At 37.2% G+C, this 16603-nt stretch overlaps 1 protein-coding gene and 1 long non-coding RNA gene across 3 annotated transcripts in view; one reads left to right on the forward strand and one right to left on the reverse strand.

The window, feature by feature from the left end:
* SCNN1B (sodium channel epithelial 1 subunit beta) overlaps window positions 1-16603 on the forward strand; it is a 74884-nt gene that overhangs the window by 45262 nt on the left and 13019 nt on the right. For both annotated transcript variants that reach the window (XM_074196232.1, XM_074196233.1), the window contains exons 4-7: window positions 749-939; window positions 6351-6454; window positions 8417-8580; window positions 10335-10442. In XM_074196232.1, coding sequence (XP_074052333.1) covers window positions 749-939; window positions 6351-6454; window positions 8417-8580; window positions 10335-10442 — 567 coding nt within the window. The remainder of the gene's footprint in view (window positions 1-748; window positions 940-6350; window positions 6455-8416; window positions 8581-10334; window positions 10443-16603) is intronic.
* The window catches only part of LOC141495187 (uncharacterized), a 28487-nt gene continuing 22453 nt past the window's right edge, over window positions 10570-16603 (reverse strand). The window contains exon 3 of the long non-coding RNA XR_012470683.1: window positions 10570-11273. This is a non-coding gene — a long non-coding RNA (uncharacterized LOC141495187). The remainder of the gene's footprint in view (window positions 11274-16603) is intronic.

Genomic DNA, 16603 nt, shown 5'->3' on the forward strand with positions numbered 1-16603 from the left:
AAAGGAAGGAAAGGAAGGAAGGAAGGAAGGAAGGAAGGAAGGAAGGAAGGAAGGAAGGAAGGAAGGAAGGAAGGAAGGAAGGAGGGAAGAAGCATTTTTGAAGAATTTTCTGTATGCAAAGCACTGTGCTAAGATACAAAGAGAAAAGCAAGGCAGTCCCTTCTCTAACAAACTCATGCTGTAATAGAGGATGATAACCCATAGGGGTAGTTTTGGCAGTCAGTCATATGAAAAAGCTTTAAGATCTCTAGGGTGTAGTGGCAAAGCAGTAAGTAATACATATTCTTCATATCATTTCCATTAAAAACCTTGTCCATTTCCAATATTGAACCATTTGTCCCTATGGAACAGACTGGCCTACTTCTTGGCTCTATGGAAAGAGGGAAGGCAGGGAAAGGTAGAAATATCAAAGACAAAAATATTGATAATGACATGGAGAAAGTCTTCCATTCAGGAGGGAATGTGGGGGAGAGCCTTCCTTAGCACTTATTTTGAAGGAGTGCTAGAACAAAACCCAAAAATAATATAGCTGGAAGGGTCCTTAAATGCAACTCCTTTTACCAAGAGGCATCCATATGTTTCACTCTGTTAAATTAGATCATTGTCCATAGTACTTCTACACATGGACCTTAGTTATGGGGGGATTGGGACAAGAAGACCTCCATTTGGAGTCTGATATACTACAAAGAACTTGTTTGTCAGTTCTGGTTCAGCACTGCCTCTCCCTGGCTTTTTTCTCCATCCACAGTGCAGTCAAAATGGCACAGTGTGCACCTATCGGAACTTCACCAGTGCTGCACGGGCAATGAAAGAATGGTACATCTTACAGTCCACCAGCATCCTCTCTCAGGTGCCCCTACAAGAGAGGATCCAGATGGGCTACCCAGCACATCAGATGATCATGGCCTGCCTATTTGGAGCAGAACCCTGCAATCACAAGTACAGACACTTATCCCTTAGTTTTCTTCTCCCTCATCCTCTTCTCCTTTCTTTTCCCCTTTCTCTTTTCTTCCTCTTCCCAGAATGACCCCCTAACCCAGTTACTAATTCTTAATCATAAGTTCCTGGACTAGAAATTGACTCCGAATTTTATCTAGGCCATGTCTAACATAAAGGCATATATATAGTCCAAACATTATTATACCCATTTTATAATTAAGTAACTGAGAACCAAAAAGATTTGCCCAGAATCACATTACATCAAATGTCAGCAAATATCAAGTTACAGTAAATTCAAATGTAATGACACTCTTTCTGCTACACAAATATTTACATTGGGCAAGACATTAGTAATATGAAGATGAAATATGTCACTATCCCTGTCATCAAGAAGTTTATATTTCACTGGTGGGAAATACATGTACCCAAATATTAGACAGGCTATGGAAGAGGCAAAAGAAAGAGTTAGACAATGTGCTTCAGTAAAATTTGAGCAGGTAGAAATCACCTTTTCCTGGGTCACCAAAGAAGCCTAAATATCCCTAGTTCCTTCGCTGATACTGCTATAGCATCTATCACACAAGTTTAACCCTCACATTTTAACATGTAAGGAAACTGAGACCTAGAGAGTATGTGATTTGTTCAAGATCACCCAAAGTCATAGATAGATTGTAAGATCTGTTGGGGAAGAAGTTCCCCACAGTTCCCTATGGTTGCAGTGAAAAGGTAATGAAACCCCAACATCCTCCTCTGTTGAAGCTAACAAAACCCTTTGTATATACTTTCTAATTTGGTGCTCACCTGTAGGATAAATACTACAAGTATTATGCCCATTCTACAGAGGAGAAAACTGAAGTTTGAAGAGATTAAATTACTTGTCCATGGTCATCTAGCTAGAAGATCCTAGAGTCAGGACTTGAAACCAAATATCCCTCTCCTAACAAAACCAATTCTCTTTCCACTATATTAAAATGCATCCTCAAAGAAGTCTTGATATCATTTTAATAAGGTCACTTCTCAAATACTCCTAGATCTACCAGAGATCAAAATGATAGAGAAATACATCTGTCATTATTGTCTTTCATGAACAGTCCAGTACATATAAATCAACATCCCTCAATTGAAAAACCAAGTAATATATACAAATTATATCAATATTCCCTCTTTTTGATATATTTTTGCTTTCTCTTTGTCTTGAAATAGACTTGAAAACCTTGTCTATTTCTTCCTTTCCTCAGTTTATCTTGTGCTCACTTCTTTGTTTATATGTTTTATCCTCCAGTTGGTTGTAAGCTCCTTGAGGTCAGAGACTGTCTTTCATTTTTGTCTATGTATCCTCAGAGGCTGTTAAAGTACAATGCACATTTGTAGGCACCTAATGAGTATTTGTTAAATTAAATTGAATGAAGTTCATTCCAATCTTGTTAAAAGTAGAGCTAGGAAAAAGATGGAGAGTAGGATGGTATAGTAGATAATATTTTGGACCTGTAGTCAGATACAAATCCACTTCCTAATTGTACAACTCCAAGCAAGATATTTAGTTTCTACTTGCTTTAGTTATCTCATGTGAAAAATGATATAATAATAACTGCAGTACTATCTCACAGCATCCAGTGAGATAACATTTGTCAAGGGTTTCATCAATACTAAAGATATATAATCTATCTATATGACCTAGATTTGAATCCTGCAAATCACTTAACTTCTCTCCATCTCATTTTCTTCACATGTATAAATGGAGATAATAATAAAACCTAACTCACCAGGGTTATTGTGAAGATAAAATGAGATAACATAAAAGCATAAAAACTTAAAACCACTAAAACTTTTGGGATACTACAGCTTTAATAGCTTAAAACTAACACTGAGATTTTTAGGGTCACCAAAGTTGTTTGTTTTTTAGGTTTTTTACAAGGCAATGGGGTTAAGTGACTTACCCAAGGCCTCACAGCTAGGTAATTATTAAGTGTCTGAGGCCAGATTTGAACTCAGGTACTCCTGATTCCAGGGCCAGTGCTCTATTCACTGTGCCACCTAGGCACCAGGTCACCAAAGTTTTCATAGCTCTGAACTAGACCAAGACTTCTGGGACACCTAAGCTTTAATAGCTTTAAGGGTTTTTTTTTTATTTATTTTTCCAAGTGCATGCAACAATAGTTTTCAATGATCATTTTTTGCAAGGTTTTGAGTTTCATATTCTCCTTCTCTCTTTTCCCTCATCCCTCCCCCTGACAAAAAGAAATCTAATGAAGGCTTTACAAATATAATTATGTTAAACATAAATCCATCTTAGTCATGCAATGAAAGGAGAAGAATCAAACTGAAACAGAAAAAAAGTTAGAAAAAAAACAGGATACATAAGACAACTTTTAAAAATTGAAGATAGTAAACTTTGATCTGCATTTAAAATCCATCATTTCTTCTCTGGATATGGATGCTATTTTTCCACCACAAGTCTTTTGGAATTGTCTTTGATTATTGTATAGTTGAAATGAACAAGTCCATAGTTGATCATCACACAATATTGCTGTTAGTCTGTACAATGTTCTGGTTCTACTCACTTCATTCTCCATTAGTTCATACAAGTCTTTTCAGGTTATTCTTAAGTCCCATCCCTCGTGATTTCTTATGGAACAATAGTGTTCCATCACATTAATATACCACAGTTTGTTCAGTCATTCCCCAATTGATAGGCATTCCCTCAATTTACAATTCTTTGCATCTATGAAAAGAGCTGCTATAAATATTTTTGTACAAGGATTTTTACCATTTCTTGTGATCTCTTTGGGATAAAGACCTAGTAGTAGTATTGCCAAATCAAAGGATAGGTATAGCTTTTTTGCCCTTTGGGCATGGTTTCAACTTGCTCCCCAGAATAATTGGATCAATTCACAACCCCCACCAACAATGCAGTTATGTCCCAGTTTTCCCACCCCCTTTCCAACAGTGATCATTTCTCTTTTTTTGTCATTCTGACCATTCTGAGAGGTGTGAGGTAGTATCTCAGAGTTGTTTTTAATTTACATTTCTCTAATCAATAATGATTTAATGCATTTTTATGTGACTATAGATAACTTTTTCTTCATCTGAGAATTGCCTTTTCCATCTTTTAACCACTTATCAATTGAGGAAAGCAGTGCCTTATTCGTTATGCCATAATCCCTGCCACTCAAGTCAGAGGAGCTAGATTTAAGTTTCATGCTTATTAACTGTTGGACCTTGGCCACCTCACTGAACTTCCTTGACCCTCAGTCTCCTCATTTGCAGGTTGTTGGTCAGCTGGCTTCTGAGATCTCTTTCCAACTCTGTAAATATGAGCCTCAGTGCTAACCAGACATAGCAGCCAGTAGGTACATCCCAGAGAGACTTTTTTTTCCTACTTCATCTTATTGATCCTTCCCCTTTTTGTCTTTGGAACCTTGAATTGTTCCATAGAAATCCCTGAATTTGTCTTTACTCTCAATAAACTATGTTATCCATGAACAAATAGTTTATATTTACCCAAAGTGGGGAGCACAGCAGAGATTGCAGGCTCAAACTAGGATTGTTAGAGGCCCACCCTGCCTTTCTCTTAACCATACTGTGTCCCCAGGGCTTCAGGGCAGCATTGGGAACAGCATGTTCCTGAGAAGGGAAAACACCCAGGAGGTGTGTCTTCTCTACCAAGGAAGAACCTGGCTTCCGTTCATTTTGCCAATGCCAGTACTTCCTCTCAGCACTAGAATTCTATTTCTGCATTGGATACTGTTATCAACAGTACTATTGATTGCAGATTGGAGACCAAAGTAGGTCCTAAATTGGGATGGAGGTCATCTACCCCAAATTGGTGATCCCTTGAGAACTCCCTCTTTCTAGGTCTAGCCCCAGTAAATACCTCCTTCCTGTCACCTGGAACTCACAAGAACCCTCATCACCACCATTCACATGTCCCTAGTGCTGGGACAAACATAGCCACGAGGAAGAGAGAAAGGTTTATTTGGCCAGGGCCAATATTATATTTCAGTTTCCTCTATTTACCTGAGTTCCCAAAGTCTCCTTTCCCAGCCACTTTCTCTTGAATCTGTCCTTGGGCAAATAGTGTTAGTGACATTTCAGCTTTTGCCAAGACCACATTCACACAGCATTGCCACTTAAAATGACTTAAGGAAGGGAAGCCAAAATTGATAGCACCCATGTAGCACTCAAAGTGTTTGCTGGAGGTGATAAATGAAGAACCAATTTTTTTTAGAAATCAATATAATGATTAAGGCTCAAGGAATGTGCTTAGCCTATAATAGGCTCTGGATATCTTTCTGAGTAGTATTTTCCCTTTCCATTAAGCACAGAGCAGAGCAAAGCAGTTAAGCTTAAACTATAGTCAGATAGTATTCAATCAGATCTTCCGAATAACTTTTGACTATGCAAGTTGTGAGGTCATGAAATTTTGTGTGATAATGAGGACAAAAGGATTATACTTAGAATTAATTGGGAGATCCAATAGATATGAGATCTTGAGCAATTTGGAGCCCCTTATTTTCCTCATTTGTCAAAGAGAGATAGAGGAGATGGTCATATATTTCCTTCCAGTTCTATGAATGTTAACAAAAGAGATTATAGACAATTCATTCCTGAGAAAAAGGTAGCAAAATGTGCTCCCCTCTCCTTCCTAGAAAAGTAGAAATGCAAAGGGTCAGAATGTTGTGTACATTGATGCAATCACCTCTAGGTTGTTTTTTTTCTCTCTAGGTTATTTTTGCATAATGTTATCCTTTGTTCCAAGGGTAGGGTTCAAGCCAATCCCTATCAAAGTTATGGGATGCAAGGAATAACACCCCCAAATGACTATGATGCAAAAAAAAAAGAGAAGGCATCCAAAAATCTTACTTAGAAACAAACCCAAAGGAGAGGGAAGGGAATGGAGAAGTTGGATAATCTCTTCCAAGAATTAATAGGGCAGCTAGTTGGTGCAATCAATAGATCACTGGACTAGGAATCAAGAAGATTCATCTTTATAAATCTGATCTCAGACACTTGCCAGTGACCTTGGGCATGTCACTTAACCCTTATTTACTTCAGTTCCTTATTTGTAGATTGAGCTGGAAAAGGAAATGGCAAACTATATCTTTGCCAAGAAAACCCCAAAAGGCCCAAAGAGTCAGACATGACAACAACAACAACAAAATCTGAGTTAATGCAGTAATGAATACACTAAGGTCCTTTAATCCATACCCTGGCTTGTGATTTAGATTTGGCAGTGAAGAGGAGGAGGTCTGGGTTCATTTCTGCTCTGTGCCAATTGAATCAGGTCCAAGATGGAAGAGTAAGCAAACTTCTCATTTGCCAGCAGTGAGAATGGGGCTGCTACCAAGATCTGTCCTGGACATTTCAGTATCTTTGATGTGACCACTATCACTAATGAACACTTCTTTTAGGAACTTCACTGCAGTATTTCACCCTTACTATGGCAACTGCTATGTCTTCAACTGGGGTATGACAGAAAAAGCCCTTCTTTCTTCTAACCCTGGAACTGAGTTTGGTAAGTTGTAGAAATAGGCAAGAGTCATCCAAAGGACAGTTGTATCAGAATATTGACTTTTCAAATCTGTTATAATCCAACAAGCATTTATTAAATGCCTGTTTTGTGCTAAGCATTGTGCAGGTGCTAGAAATAGCAAGACAAAACCAAAAACTTTGCCTGCCCCAGAGGAAAGAACTACAGTGTAAATCTTCTCATAGAATTCCCAGCTTCCTTCAAGGCACAGCTTCTGATATCACCTACCTGGTATCACCCTTTTCATCCTCAGTCTACCCCATATTGTTAGCATTGACACAAATGCTGAAATTCTTCTATATTAACTTTTTAATACATTCTTCTTATTTACTTGTACTGCCCTCCCAGTACAATGTAATTGGCTTCTGAGGGCCACTTAATTTTTGTCTCAATTTTACTAGCAACCAATCACAATGCCTTGTACATAGTAGATTTTTAATAAATGTTGAATTGTTCCCATCTGAGACTTAAGCAGCCAGAAATCACAATCTCTTTTTCAGAAATCTAATTTTTCTTGCTGTGAAAATTCATTTAAAAATCATCTAAGCAGGAGTTTCGCTTAAGGTACCAGATGGGGATCAGGAGACCTGAGTCCTTTTATTTTAACTCTATCCCAAGGATTAGCAGTTGTAGTATATGAGAGAGGGATATACTGACTGACCCCAGGGAGTCAAGAGGTTCAAGAAGTAGAAAAATGGAGGACATATGAAAAGAGAGAGATTACCAAGATGTGGTCAAGCAATGAGCATTTAATGTGTTTCCTTTATTTTGGGGACTGTGCTAGATGCACAAAAGGGAAGCAAAAAGCAAAAAGTAAAACCTTTTTGGTCTTCAAGTGGGAATATTTGTCCATTTCCTAGAAGTACTAAAGTATAGTTGTAGAATATTAGACCTTGAGTCAGGAAGAGCTGAGTTGAAAAGGTTCCTCAGACATTTTACTAAATGTATGACCTTTGGACTTAATCTCTCAAAGCCTCATTTTACTGACCTGTAAAATAAGGTTAGTAATAACTGACTCAGAGTTATTATGAGGGACAAAAGAGAAAAAGAACTTAAAGTTCCTTGTAAACCTTAAAGTGCTATAAAATTGGTATCTATTATTATTATTATTCCAAGGCTAGGGGTTCATCTAAATGCAGTGCCCTGATCTTCTAGCGTCTTTGAAAGGATACCAACATGGGACATATTGAAAAAAAATCCTGTCTTCTACCAAATCAGGGCCCCGGAGATCCAGGGAGCCTGGCAGTAGGGACTGTCAATGTAGAATAGGTAGATATAACATATTGAGATGTAACATCTTCTCAGGAGTCACCTCTGAAACAGGATAGGAATGGAAAAGGGACTCAGCTCCCCATATAGCATATGACTCAAAGAGGAATCCTTCTGTTCCTAAAAGACATTTATTGGCCAAAGTCTTGTGACAGTAATCATTTAAAACACACATATAGATGTTTGCTATTTAAAGAAGTTTTGCAGTATGATGAAACAATTACTCAAGGGACTAGAGTTTGGGTTGCTGCTCTTTCATTGTAACCATTGCAAGTTCATAGAAAAGCCCTTTCATCTGACTGGACCTTGTTTTTCACTTCTGTAAAATGAAATTTGAATATGATGATTCTGTCTCTTTTTAGAGCTCTTCTTGCTCTAAAATTCCATAATTCTACAATTCTTTTTGTAAAGAAAAGCATGACCTGCCAATTTATATAGGTTAAATCTGGATTTTCTCCATGGGGGACCTAACTGGTCCTTGGTTACCTGTTTTGGCCTTTCTGGTCTGCCAAAACAGGGTGGGGAAAGGAATGGGGAAGAGAGGAAGGAGGGAGGGTAAGCAGTACCTCGTGCTTATATAGCCATGGACCCAATTATGAGCTGCCCCTGGTGCTGAAATGTTAATCCTGGATCAATTTCTAATCTGGTTCCTCAGCCTTCATAATTTCTCCACTGCAGGCCTAAAATTAATATTGGACATTGACCAGCAAGATTACGTCCACTATCTCACCTCCACAGCTGGGATCAGACTGATGCTCCATGAGCAAAAGGCCTACCCTTTTCTCAAAGATGGGGGTATCTATGCCATGCCTGGAACAGAGACATCCATAGGTGTGCTGGTGGTACGTATATAGAAGAACCCTTTAACTCATTATTCTTCTGAGAGAAGCAAAGAATTCTTGGGCACACAGCCAAGGCCGTACTAATTGAAACCAAAACAGATGAGCCAGACTCCTGCTAAGAAAGCAAGAAGTGTTTGTAGAATGGGAGTGTGGAAAAGGCCTTCTGATCACAGTCAACACTGTTTGCAAAAGGGCAGTGTGTACATGGGTCTTCTCTAAACTCTTTCCCCTATTCTCCCTCCCCCTAGAGCTTCACTATTTTGTGTAGTCCTAGAAAAAGCCTCACTCCAACCACAGACCCCATCTGGTACTTGTCTGCCTTTTGAGCTAATCTTGCATCACCCTCAAAAGAGGAAAACCTGTTTATTCAGTCAATACACATATTTAGTGCAACTCTTATACCTAACATAGAATCACTTCTGTTTTGAGTTAACATGACTTTCCAAATCACAGTGGCTCCCAAGGGCTTCCCTCCCTAGCTTTGAAGTATGTGATAAATCTATTCCCTTTCTCTACCCCAAGGCTACTCTTTTCTATTAGAATGTGAGTATCCTGAGGACAGGGAATTTTGTTGTATCCCCAGAGCTTATCATAGTGCCTGGAAAGATGTTGTTTGTCTTCATCTTTGAAGAGAACTAATGATATCACTGGTAAAGTCTTGATTTATATGTGAATTGGACTTAAGTGAGGCAGAATTATAGTCATAACCTCACTGTCTTTTCCTGAGTCATCGAAGTCCAATGGCAGGATAAAAGTCAAGATGACTAGCAATGGCCTGGAATGTAGTGGATGACTTTGGTATCTTCAATGCCTGATCAAGTTCTAAATATTCCATAGTGCCTACTTCAGCCCCCTTCATGGTTATTGGAACTAATTGTCATTATCTGCCCATTCCATCAAGGAAAAGATTTCACATGCTTGGGGTAGACATCCCCCTAACTCTGTCAGCTACCCTCAAACTGTTTTAGCCTGGTTTTAATGGGGTATAGTTAATGCACATGCTTCTTGGAAGTGAGAGTTGAACACGATAAAGACTCAGCAAGCCCTTATACCTTGAGATGCTAGTCCTCCCTGAACATCAGTACTCCCTTGCATATAGTAAGTACTTAATGGATGTTCATTGAATGACTCCTTGTTTAAACAATATCCCCTTAGTGGGGAGCCATGGAAAGTTCCTAGTGGAAGTAGATAACATGGTCAGAAAGAATATTAGAAAAATAAATTAATTTGATGATATGAGAGGGATGAATTAGAGGAGGCATTTTTCACTTTTTTTTTGCGACATGAACCTTTTTAGCAGCCCAGTAAAACCTATGGACCTCTTCTCAGAATAATCTTTTAAAATGCATAAATTGTAGACATTTAACTTTATGCATTTATAAAAAAACTAGTTATATTGAAATAGTTGTCAAAACATAAACTTACCCGTGTGTGCGTGTGTGACAAAGAGAGAGAGAGAAAGAGAATGAGAGAGAAATTGAAAGCAGAAGATAAAGAGCTCAAATTTTCTTAACTTTCTGACTTGTATCAATGTGCTAGTAATTTTGAAATGACTGTTTTAAAAGTTCTTAAACTGAATAGCCAGAAACTCCTTAAAGTTGTAAATTCCTTTGTTCATTCATTCATTGAACATTCATTTTTTTAAGTGCTTAATATATACCAGGCATGTGTTAGGTGCTGTAGATACAAAGACAAAAACAATGTCCCTAAGGAGTTTATATTGTCCTTAAGACTGTGCTGCATTTGTATTTCAGGATAAACTGGAACGGATGGGTGAGCCTTATAGCCATTGTACCATCAATGGATCCGATGTTGAGATCCCAAACCTCTACACTGGTTTTAATACATCTTACTCAATACAGGTAAGGAATTTAGTTAATAAAATGTGTGTTCACTTTAGGATATAGTATACTGTCATGGCTGCACAGAGAACAGTTATTAGTGATAAGGTATCTAACTAAAATTAAATATTGATTTAACTTGGGTTTTTTATGGTCTAGATCTGTGATATACATATCAATTTGGGTGATATAGGTCAATTAATGAGCAGGAAAAAGAAATGCTGGCACTGATTGTCTGTTAGGGTATGTTATCACTGTCACTAAAATGTTGCTGGCTTCAACCCTCCTCTAATCCTCAGTCATCATTATCATACTTTTAGGAGATTATGGTAGAATCCTAGCAAGCTGAATGTGAAAGGAATATTGAGGAAACAGTTCAGATCTAAAAAGGATCATAGAATCCATTCAATTCAACTCTTTTTTTCAATTCAACAAAATTTTTTTTAACATTTTTATTTAAAGTTTTGACTTCCAAATTCCATTTCTCCCTCCTTCCCTCCCTGCCTTCCCTGTTTCCTAAGATGGTAAGCACTCAGGTATAGGTTATACATGTGTACTTTTGTAAAAATTTTCTACAAGAAGACTCAAATAAAAAGAAAAAAATGAAAAAACTAAAATATAGCAGGCTTCAGTTTGTTTTCAATCAATATCAGTTCTTTCTCTGGAGGTGGATAGTGTGCTTCATCATTAGTCCTTTGGGATTATCTTGGATCATTGTACTGCTGAGAATAGTGAAGTCTTTCACAGATCTTCATAGCAAAATGCTGCAGTTATGGTATACAATGTTCTCCTGGTTCTGTTCATCAGTTCCTGTAAGTCTTCCCAGGTTTTTCTGTAATCACCTTGTTCTATCTAGTGGAATATAATTATATTCCATTAGAATCATATATCATGGCTTGTTTGGCTATTCCCCAATTGATGAGCATTCCTTCAAATTCTAATTCTTAGTCATAATAAGAAAACGAACTGCTAAATTCTTGTACAAATAAATCCTTTCCCTTTTTTTCTCTGGATATCTTTGGGATATAGACCCAGTAGTCAACCCTCTAATTTTACAGATGAGGAAACTGAGGGCTAGAGAGGTGGAGTAATTTCGTAGGGTCACAAAATTAGCCATTAACAGAGTTTATCTTCCATCAACTTATTTTGATCCCAATCAAGCCCTCTTTTTACTATGCCACTCTGTCTCTCTATTAAATGTAATCTCTTCCCAAAAATGAACCCTATATATTAAAATCACCAAATAATCATTTGGCCTTCACTTGAAAATCTCCAGTGGCACATAATTCACTACCAAGTAGGGCAGCTCATAGTATTCCTAGGTAGGTTTGTCAGGATGCTTTTTCTTCTGTTGAGTCAAACTATTTCATCCCTACTTCTAATTTTGCCCCCGTAGCAAGAAAGGCAAATCCAATCGCTTTTGTATAAGACAATTTTTATAGAAGTTAAGAATTTCTTTCCCAGGCTCTTCATTTTCTTTTCTTTTTCAAATGGTGAAGGGAACATGTGGGGAAGAATAAATAAATGCTTATTAATCTTAAAATAAATTTAATTTAAAAATTTAAAAAAAGCAATGAGTTTAGAATCAGAAAATCTGAGTATGAATTTTATCCTTGCCACTTACTCTCCATGTGACTTCAGGAAAATTTTCTTTTTGATTTTTTTTTGTTTTTATGGACTAGATCTGTGATTTCATTGTAGGAATTCCCTGTTGAGGAAACTCTCTTTATCAGAATAGATCGGCAACAGGTCTACACCTGAGTAGATTAGGGTATTGAGGAGTTAAGTGATTTGCTTAAGATCAAATAAGCAGTATGTGGCAGAGATGGAACTTGAATCCAGGTCTTTCCAAATTCAAGGCTAATTCTCTATGCAGTACATCATGTTGCCTCTTTTTGTTGTTGTTGTTATTGTTGTTTTCATTTTGTATTGGAAGGAATTTTGGAGGCAATTGGGGTTAAGTAACCTGTCCAGGGTCATACCATTAACAAGAATCTGAGACTGGATTTGAACTCTAAACTCCAGGATCAATACTCTTATCCATTATGCCACTGAAACATCTGTGATTTTAATTTCCTCATTTTATTAAAAGAGGGAGTTGGACTAGATTATTTCTCAGGTTATTTCTAATTCTAAAACTATTTTATTGTCTTTCTCCAGATTAACCAACTCTAGTTACTTCAACTATTCTTTGTATGATTTGCATGATTTCCATTGCCATTACCACCCTGGTCACTTGCTCTTAGAAACACCCAGCTTGTCATTGTCCTTCCTAAAATGAGGTACCAAGAATTGAACAAAATATTCCTTGTGGTTTGCCTAGAGCTGACTGTATTGGCACTATTACCACCCTTATTCTGAACACTGGGTTTCCCTCAAATGAAGATTAAGATTATGTTAGTTTTTCTGTATGAAAATTTCAGCCTGATAGAGGGATAGCATCTTAAAAGTATGAATTTCCCAGGAAAATGAACTGCTTTTCACGGCAGTGAATTGTGTCTCACCTGTTGTCTTTTACCAAAAATCTGAATGATCTCATTTGTTGAGGATATAAGATGCGTGATTTAAGTGTGGGTTGGACTGGATGACTCCTGAAATTTCTCCCAACTCTAAGTATGTGATTGTGTGCCAGCCACCCTTCTGTCATCACAGATCTATTAAGAATGACATCTATGTCTTCATCAGTATTCAACAGAACAGAACCAAGAATAGAGCCTAATGATATCCCCTTAAAAAGTCCTCCCAGGTAGACATAAGCTTTATTACAATCACTAGGACCTATCACTTAACTAGTTTCTAAATCTAGTCCACATAGTTCCATTTTATCCTCAAAGGAATACTACAAGAAATTTTTTTTAAAAATGCCTTGTTGAAATCCAGGTATACTATGTACATAGCATTTACCAGATCCACTGGTCCAATAATCCTGTCTAAAAAGGATGTTTGGTTAGTCTGGCATGACTTGCTCTTATTGCACCTATGCTGGCTCATAATGCTTACCACTTCCCTAAATTTTACCAAGAATAGTCAAACTCACTGACCTATACTTTAGATTTTTTTCAAAATTTATTTTTTGTCTCTTTAAAAATTATATTTTAAAAAATTCAAAAAAAGATTAAATAAAAATAAAAATTATATTATATTTTTTCCAATCAGCAAAAATTTACCTTCTCACTCCAAGTCCCAAATTTCCCTTCCTCCCTAACTGAGAACTAAAAACCAAAAAAACAAAAGCCGACAAACATGTATGATCAATCAAAATTAATTACCACATTAGCCATGTCGCTACCTACCAAATTTATCTCATTTTTCACTTTGAGTCCTTTACCTCTCTAACAAGAGGTGGGTAGCATATTTCATTATTAGTCCTCTGGAATCATGGCTGCTCATTACATTAAGAGTTCCTAATTCTTTTAAAGTGTTTGCCTTTACCATATTGTTGTCATTGTATAAATTGTTCTTCTGATTCTGTTCATTTTGCTCCATATCCATTCATAGAAGTCTTCCCATGCTTCTTTGCAACCATTCCCTTAATAATTTCTATGTTGTTGTTGAGTCTTTCAGTTATATCTGACCCTCCATGACCCCATTTGTGGATTTCTTGGCAAAGTGATTTGTCATTTTTTTCTCCAGTTCATTTTACAGATGAGGAACTGAGACAGAGTCAAGCAATTTGATCAAACTCATGCAGAGTCTAGGACCAGATTTGAACTTAGATCCTCCTGACTCCAGGACCAATTCTATCCACTGAATTAGTTGTTCCTCATAATTTCTTACAAAACAATAATATTCCATAATATTTATATACCATAACTTGTTATTCTATTCCCCAATTCATGACACTCCCTCAGGTTCTCATTCATTACTGCCTCAAAGAGCTATAAATATTTTTGTACATGTGTATGTTTATTTTCCTTCTTTTAATCTGTTCAGATAAGAGTAAGGTGCTCAGTTGCTCTCCCTACCCCCCACTTATGTGAGATAATTTTCCCTAGCCTTCCATTCCCTTCTCTTGTCCCCCACCCCACCCAGTATATTTCTCTTCCCTTTTCTTTCCAGTCATTAGAGGAAATAATAAAACCATTCCTGGACTTTGTTTAATTATAATATGATGATAAAGTTTAGAGGGGATATCTTTCTATCTATCTATCTATCCATCCTGTATATATCTACATATATATAATATATGTTTATATATACATATATATTTATATATGCACATATATATATAGAGAGACAAAGCTATGAATATCTCCTCATATTTGAATTAAAGCATTTATTCTTTTTGTAATGGGACTTTAGCATATTCTGTATTATCTTGTTATGTAGTATTTACTATTTTTCCTAACCTATACAAGTCATATGCCAAGCTTTACAGATCATTTTGCAATGTATATTTTATTGTTTCTCTAAAACTTTCCCAAATGAGTATATAGGGAAATCAATCATTTTCCTATTGCACTTTCTTTTGTATGACCATATCTACTAGAAGACGCCCAAATATAAGATTCTTAAAGATTCTTTAATAAGTCACTATCAAATAAATAGTGAATTAGCCTGTGTGCTCTCTGTAAAATATCCATGTTATCTAGTTCCTTCAAAATTCCACAGGTGATCCCACCAATGTCTCTAAACCTTTGGAAATGTTGAATCCTGGAGTTTTTAACAAAATCATGTGAATAAATGTATAAATAAAATTTACTTTGAAGATTTAAACCCCTCCCCCAACTCATGAAGAGTTAAAACATCCTCTTAATTAAGGAGTTACTGAGAAAGGCATGTCTGCTTCTTAGTCTTCCTTTTACCCAAGGTCATTATTGATGATAGATGGAGACTTCTGGGGTGGAGTCAAGATAGTGTTGCCGAGCTAATAAGCTCCCAGAACCTTTCCCTAACTAAGATTCATGAAGCCTCTACTCTGACACTCACACTACAGATCCCACCAAGAAAAAGAGAAGATTCAAGGAAGTTTTCAACTGCAGACATCATAGAGGATCTTCAGTAAACATCTGTCTCTTTGGGGAAAAGGGGAAGAAAAGTCCAGGAGGTGGGAGACAGCAAGAGGCTTTTAGCCACAGTGCAATCCAGGTCCGACAGCTTAATAATAATAGAGGTCCCAACAGTTGGATAGCAAGCCAGCAGGGAGGATCCAACCTCAAACAAGGTCTGAACCCAGAAACACTGGGGTAAAAGACAGGACTGGGTCAAGAACAATCCTGTTAAGCCAGAACCTGGACATAAAGATAGGGGGGAAAAACCTTCAGCAAAAGCAAGGCCTGGACTGCATAGACATCTTGGCCAACAACAAGTCAGGGATCAGACCCCAGGTCCAGCAAAATAAAAGCTTGGATCTATAGCCCATATACTCCAGGAGCAGAACTATAATAACAAAGATGAGCAAAAAAGCTAAAAGATTGCTTACTATAGAAAAATACTTCACAGATAAAGATGACAATAATGCCATGTTCTGAAGAAGAAAGCTGTGAAACACCACTCACAAGAGAAGTATCAAAACAGTCTATAAATTGGACTAAAATACAAGAGCTCATCGAAGAGCTTAAAAAAGAATTTAAAAACCAAAGAAGAGAGGAGGAAGAAGAAAAATGGAAAAAAGAAATAAAAGTCATTCAGGAAGGGGTGGCTAGGTGGCATAGTGGATAAAGCACCGGCCCTGGAGTCAGGAGTACCTGGGTTCAAATCCAGTCTCAGACACTTAATAATTACCTAGCTTCGTGGCCTTGGGCAAGCCACTTAACCCCATTTGCCTTGCAAAAACCTAAAAAAAAAAAAAAAAAAAGTCATTCAGGAAAATTGTGACAAGTTGACCAGAGAATTCAACATCTTTAAAAAGAAAACACAAAGGTAATTGAAGAAAGTAGATGGGAGAGGTAGCAGGGCCTCAACTATAAGCTTTGAGTTCCAACATCCTTGGTTGACCCAAGTGACAAAATATGAACTCAAATCCTTACGACAAAGCTCTTTCTTCCAAGGACACAGACTGGCTGGGATAGTCTCAGAGGAAACCTAAGGTGCTAAAAGAATGTTTCCTTTGAGTACATTGTCCCCTAAAAAGCAGAACCAGTTGCTCTGCAAGCTCCACCACATTTTTGTTCAAACTGGCAAAGTTTGCCAAAAGAGTGACCTTGGGAATGCTTCTGATCCCTGTGGAAACCAGAGCCTTG

The sequence above is a fragment of the Macrotis lagotis genome, chromosome 8 (genome assembly GCF_037893015.1).
Source record: "Macrotis lagotis isolate mMagLag1 chromosome 8, bilby.v1.9.chrom.fasta, whole genome shotgun sequence".
In the NCBI taxonomy this organism is placed as follows: Eukaryota; Metazoa; Chordata; class Mammalia; order Peramelemorphia; family Peramelidae; genus Macrotis; species Macrotis lagotis.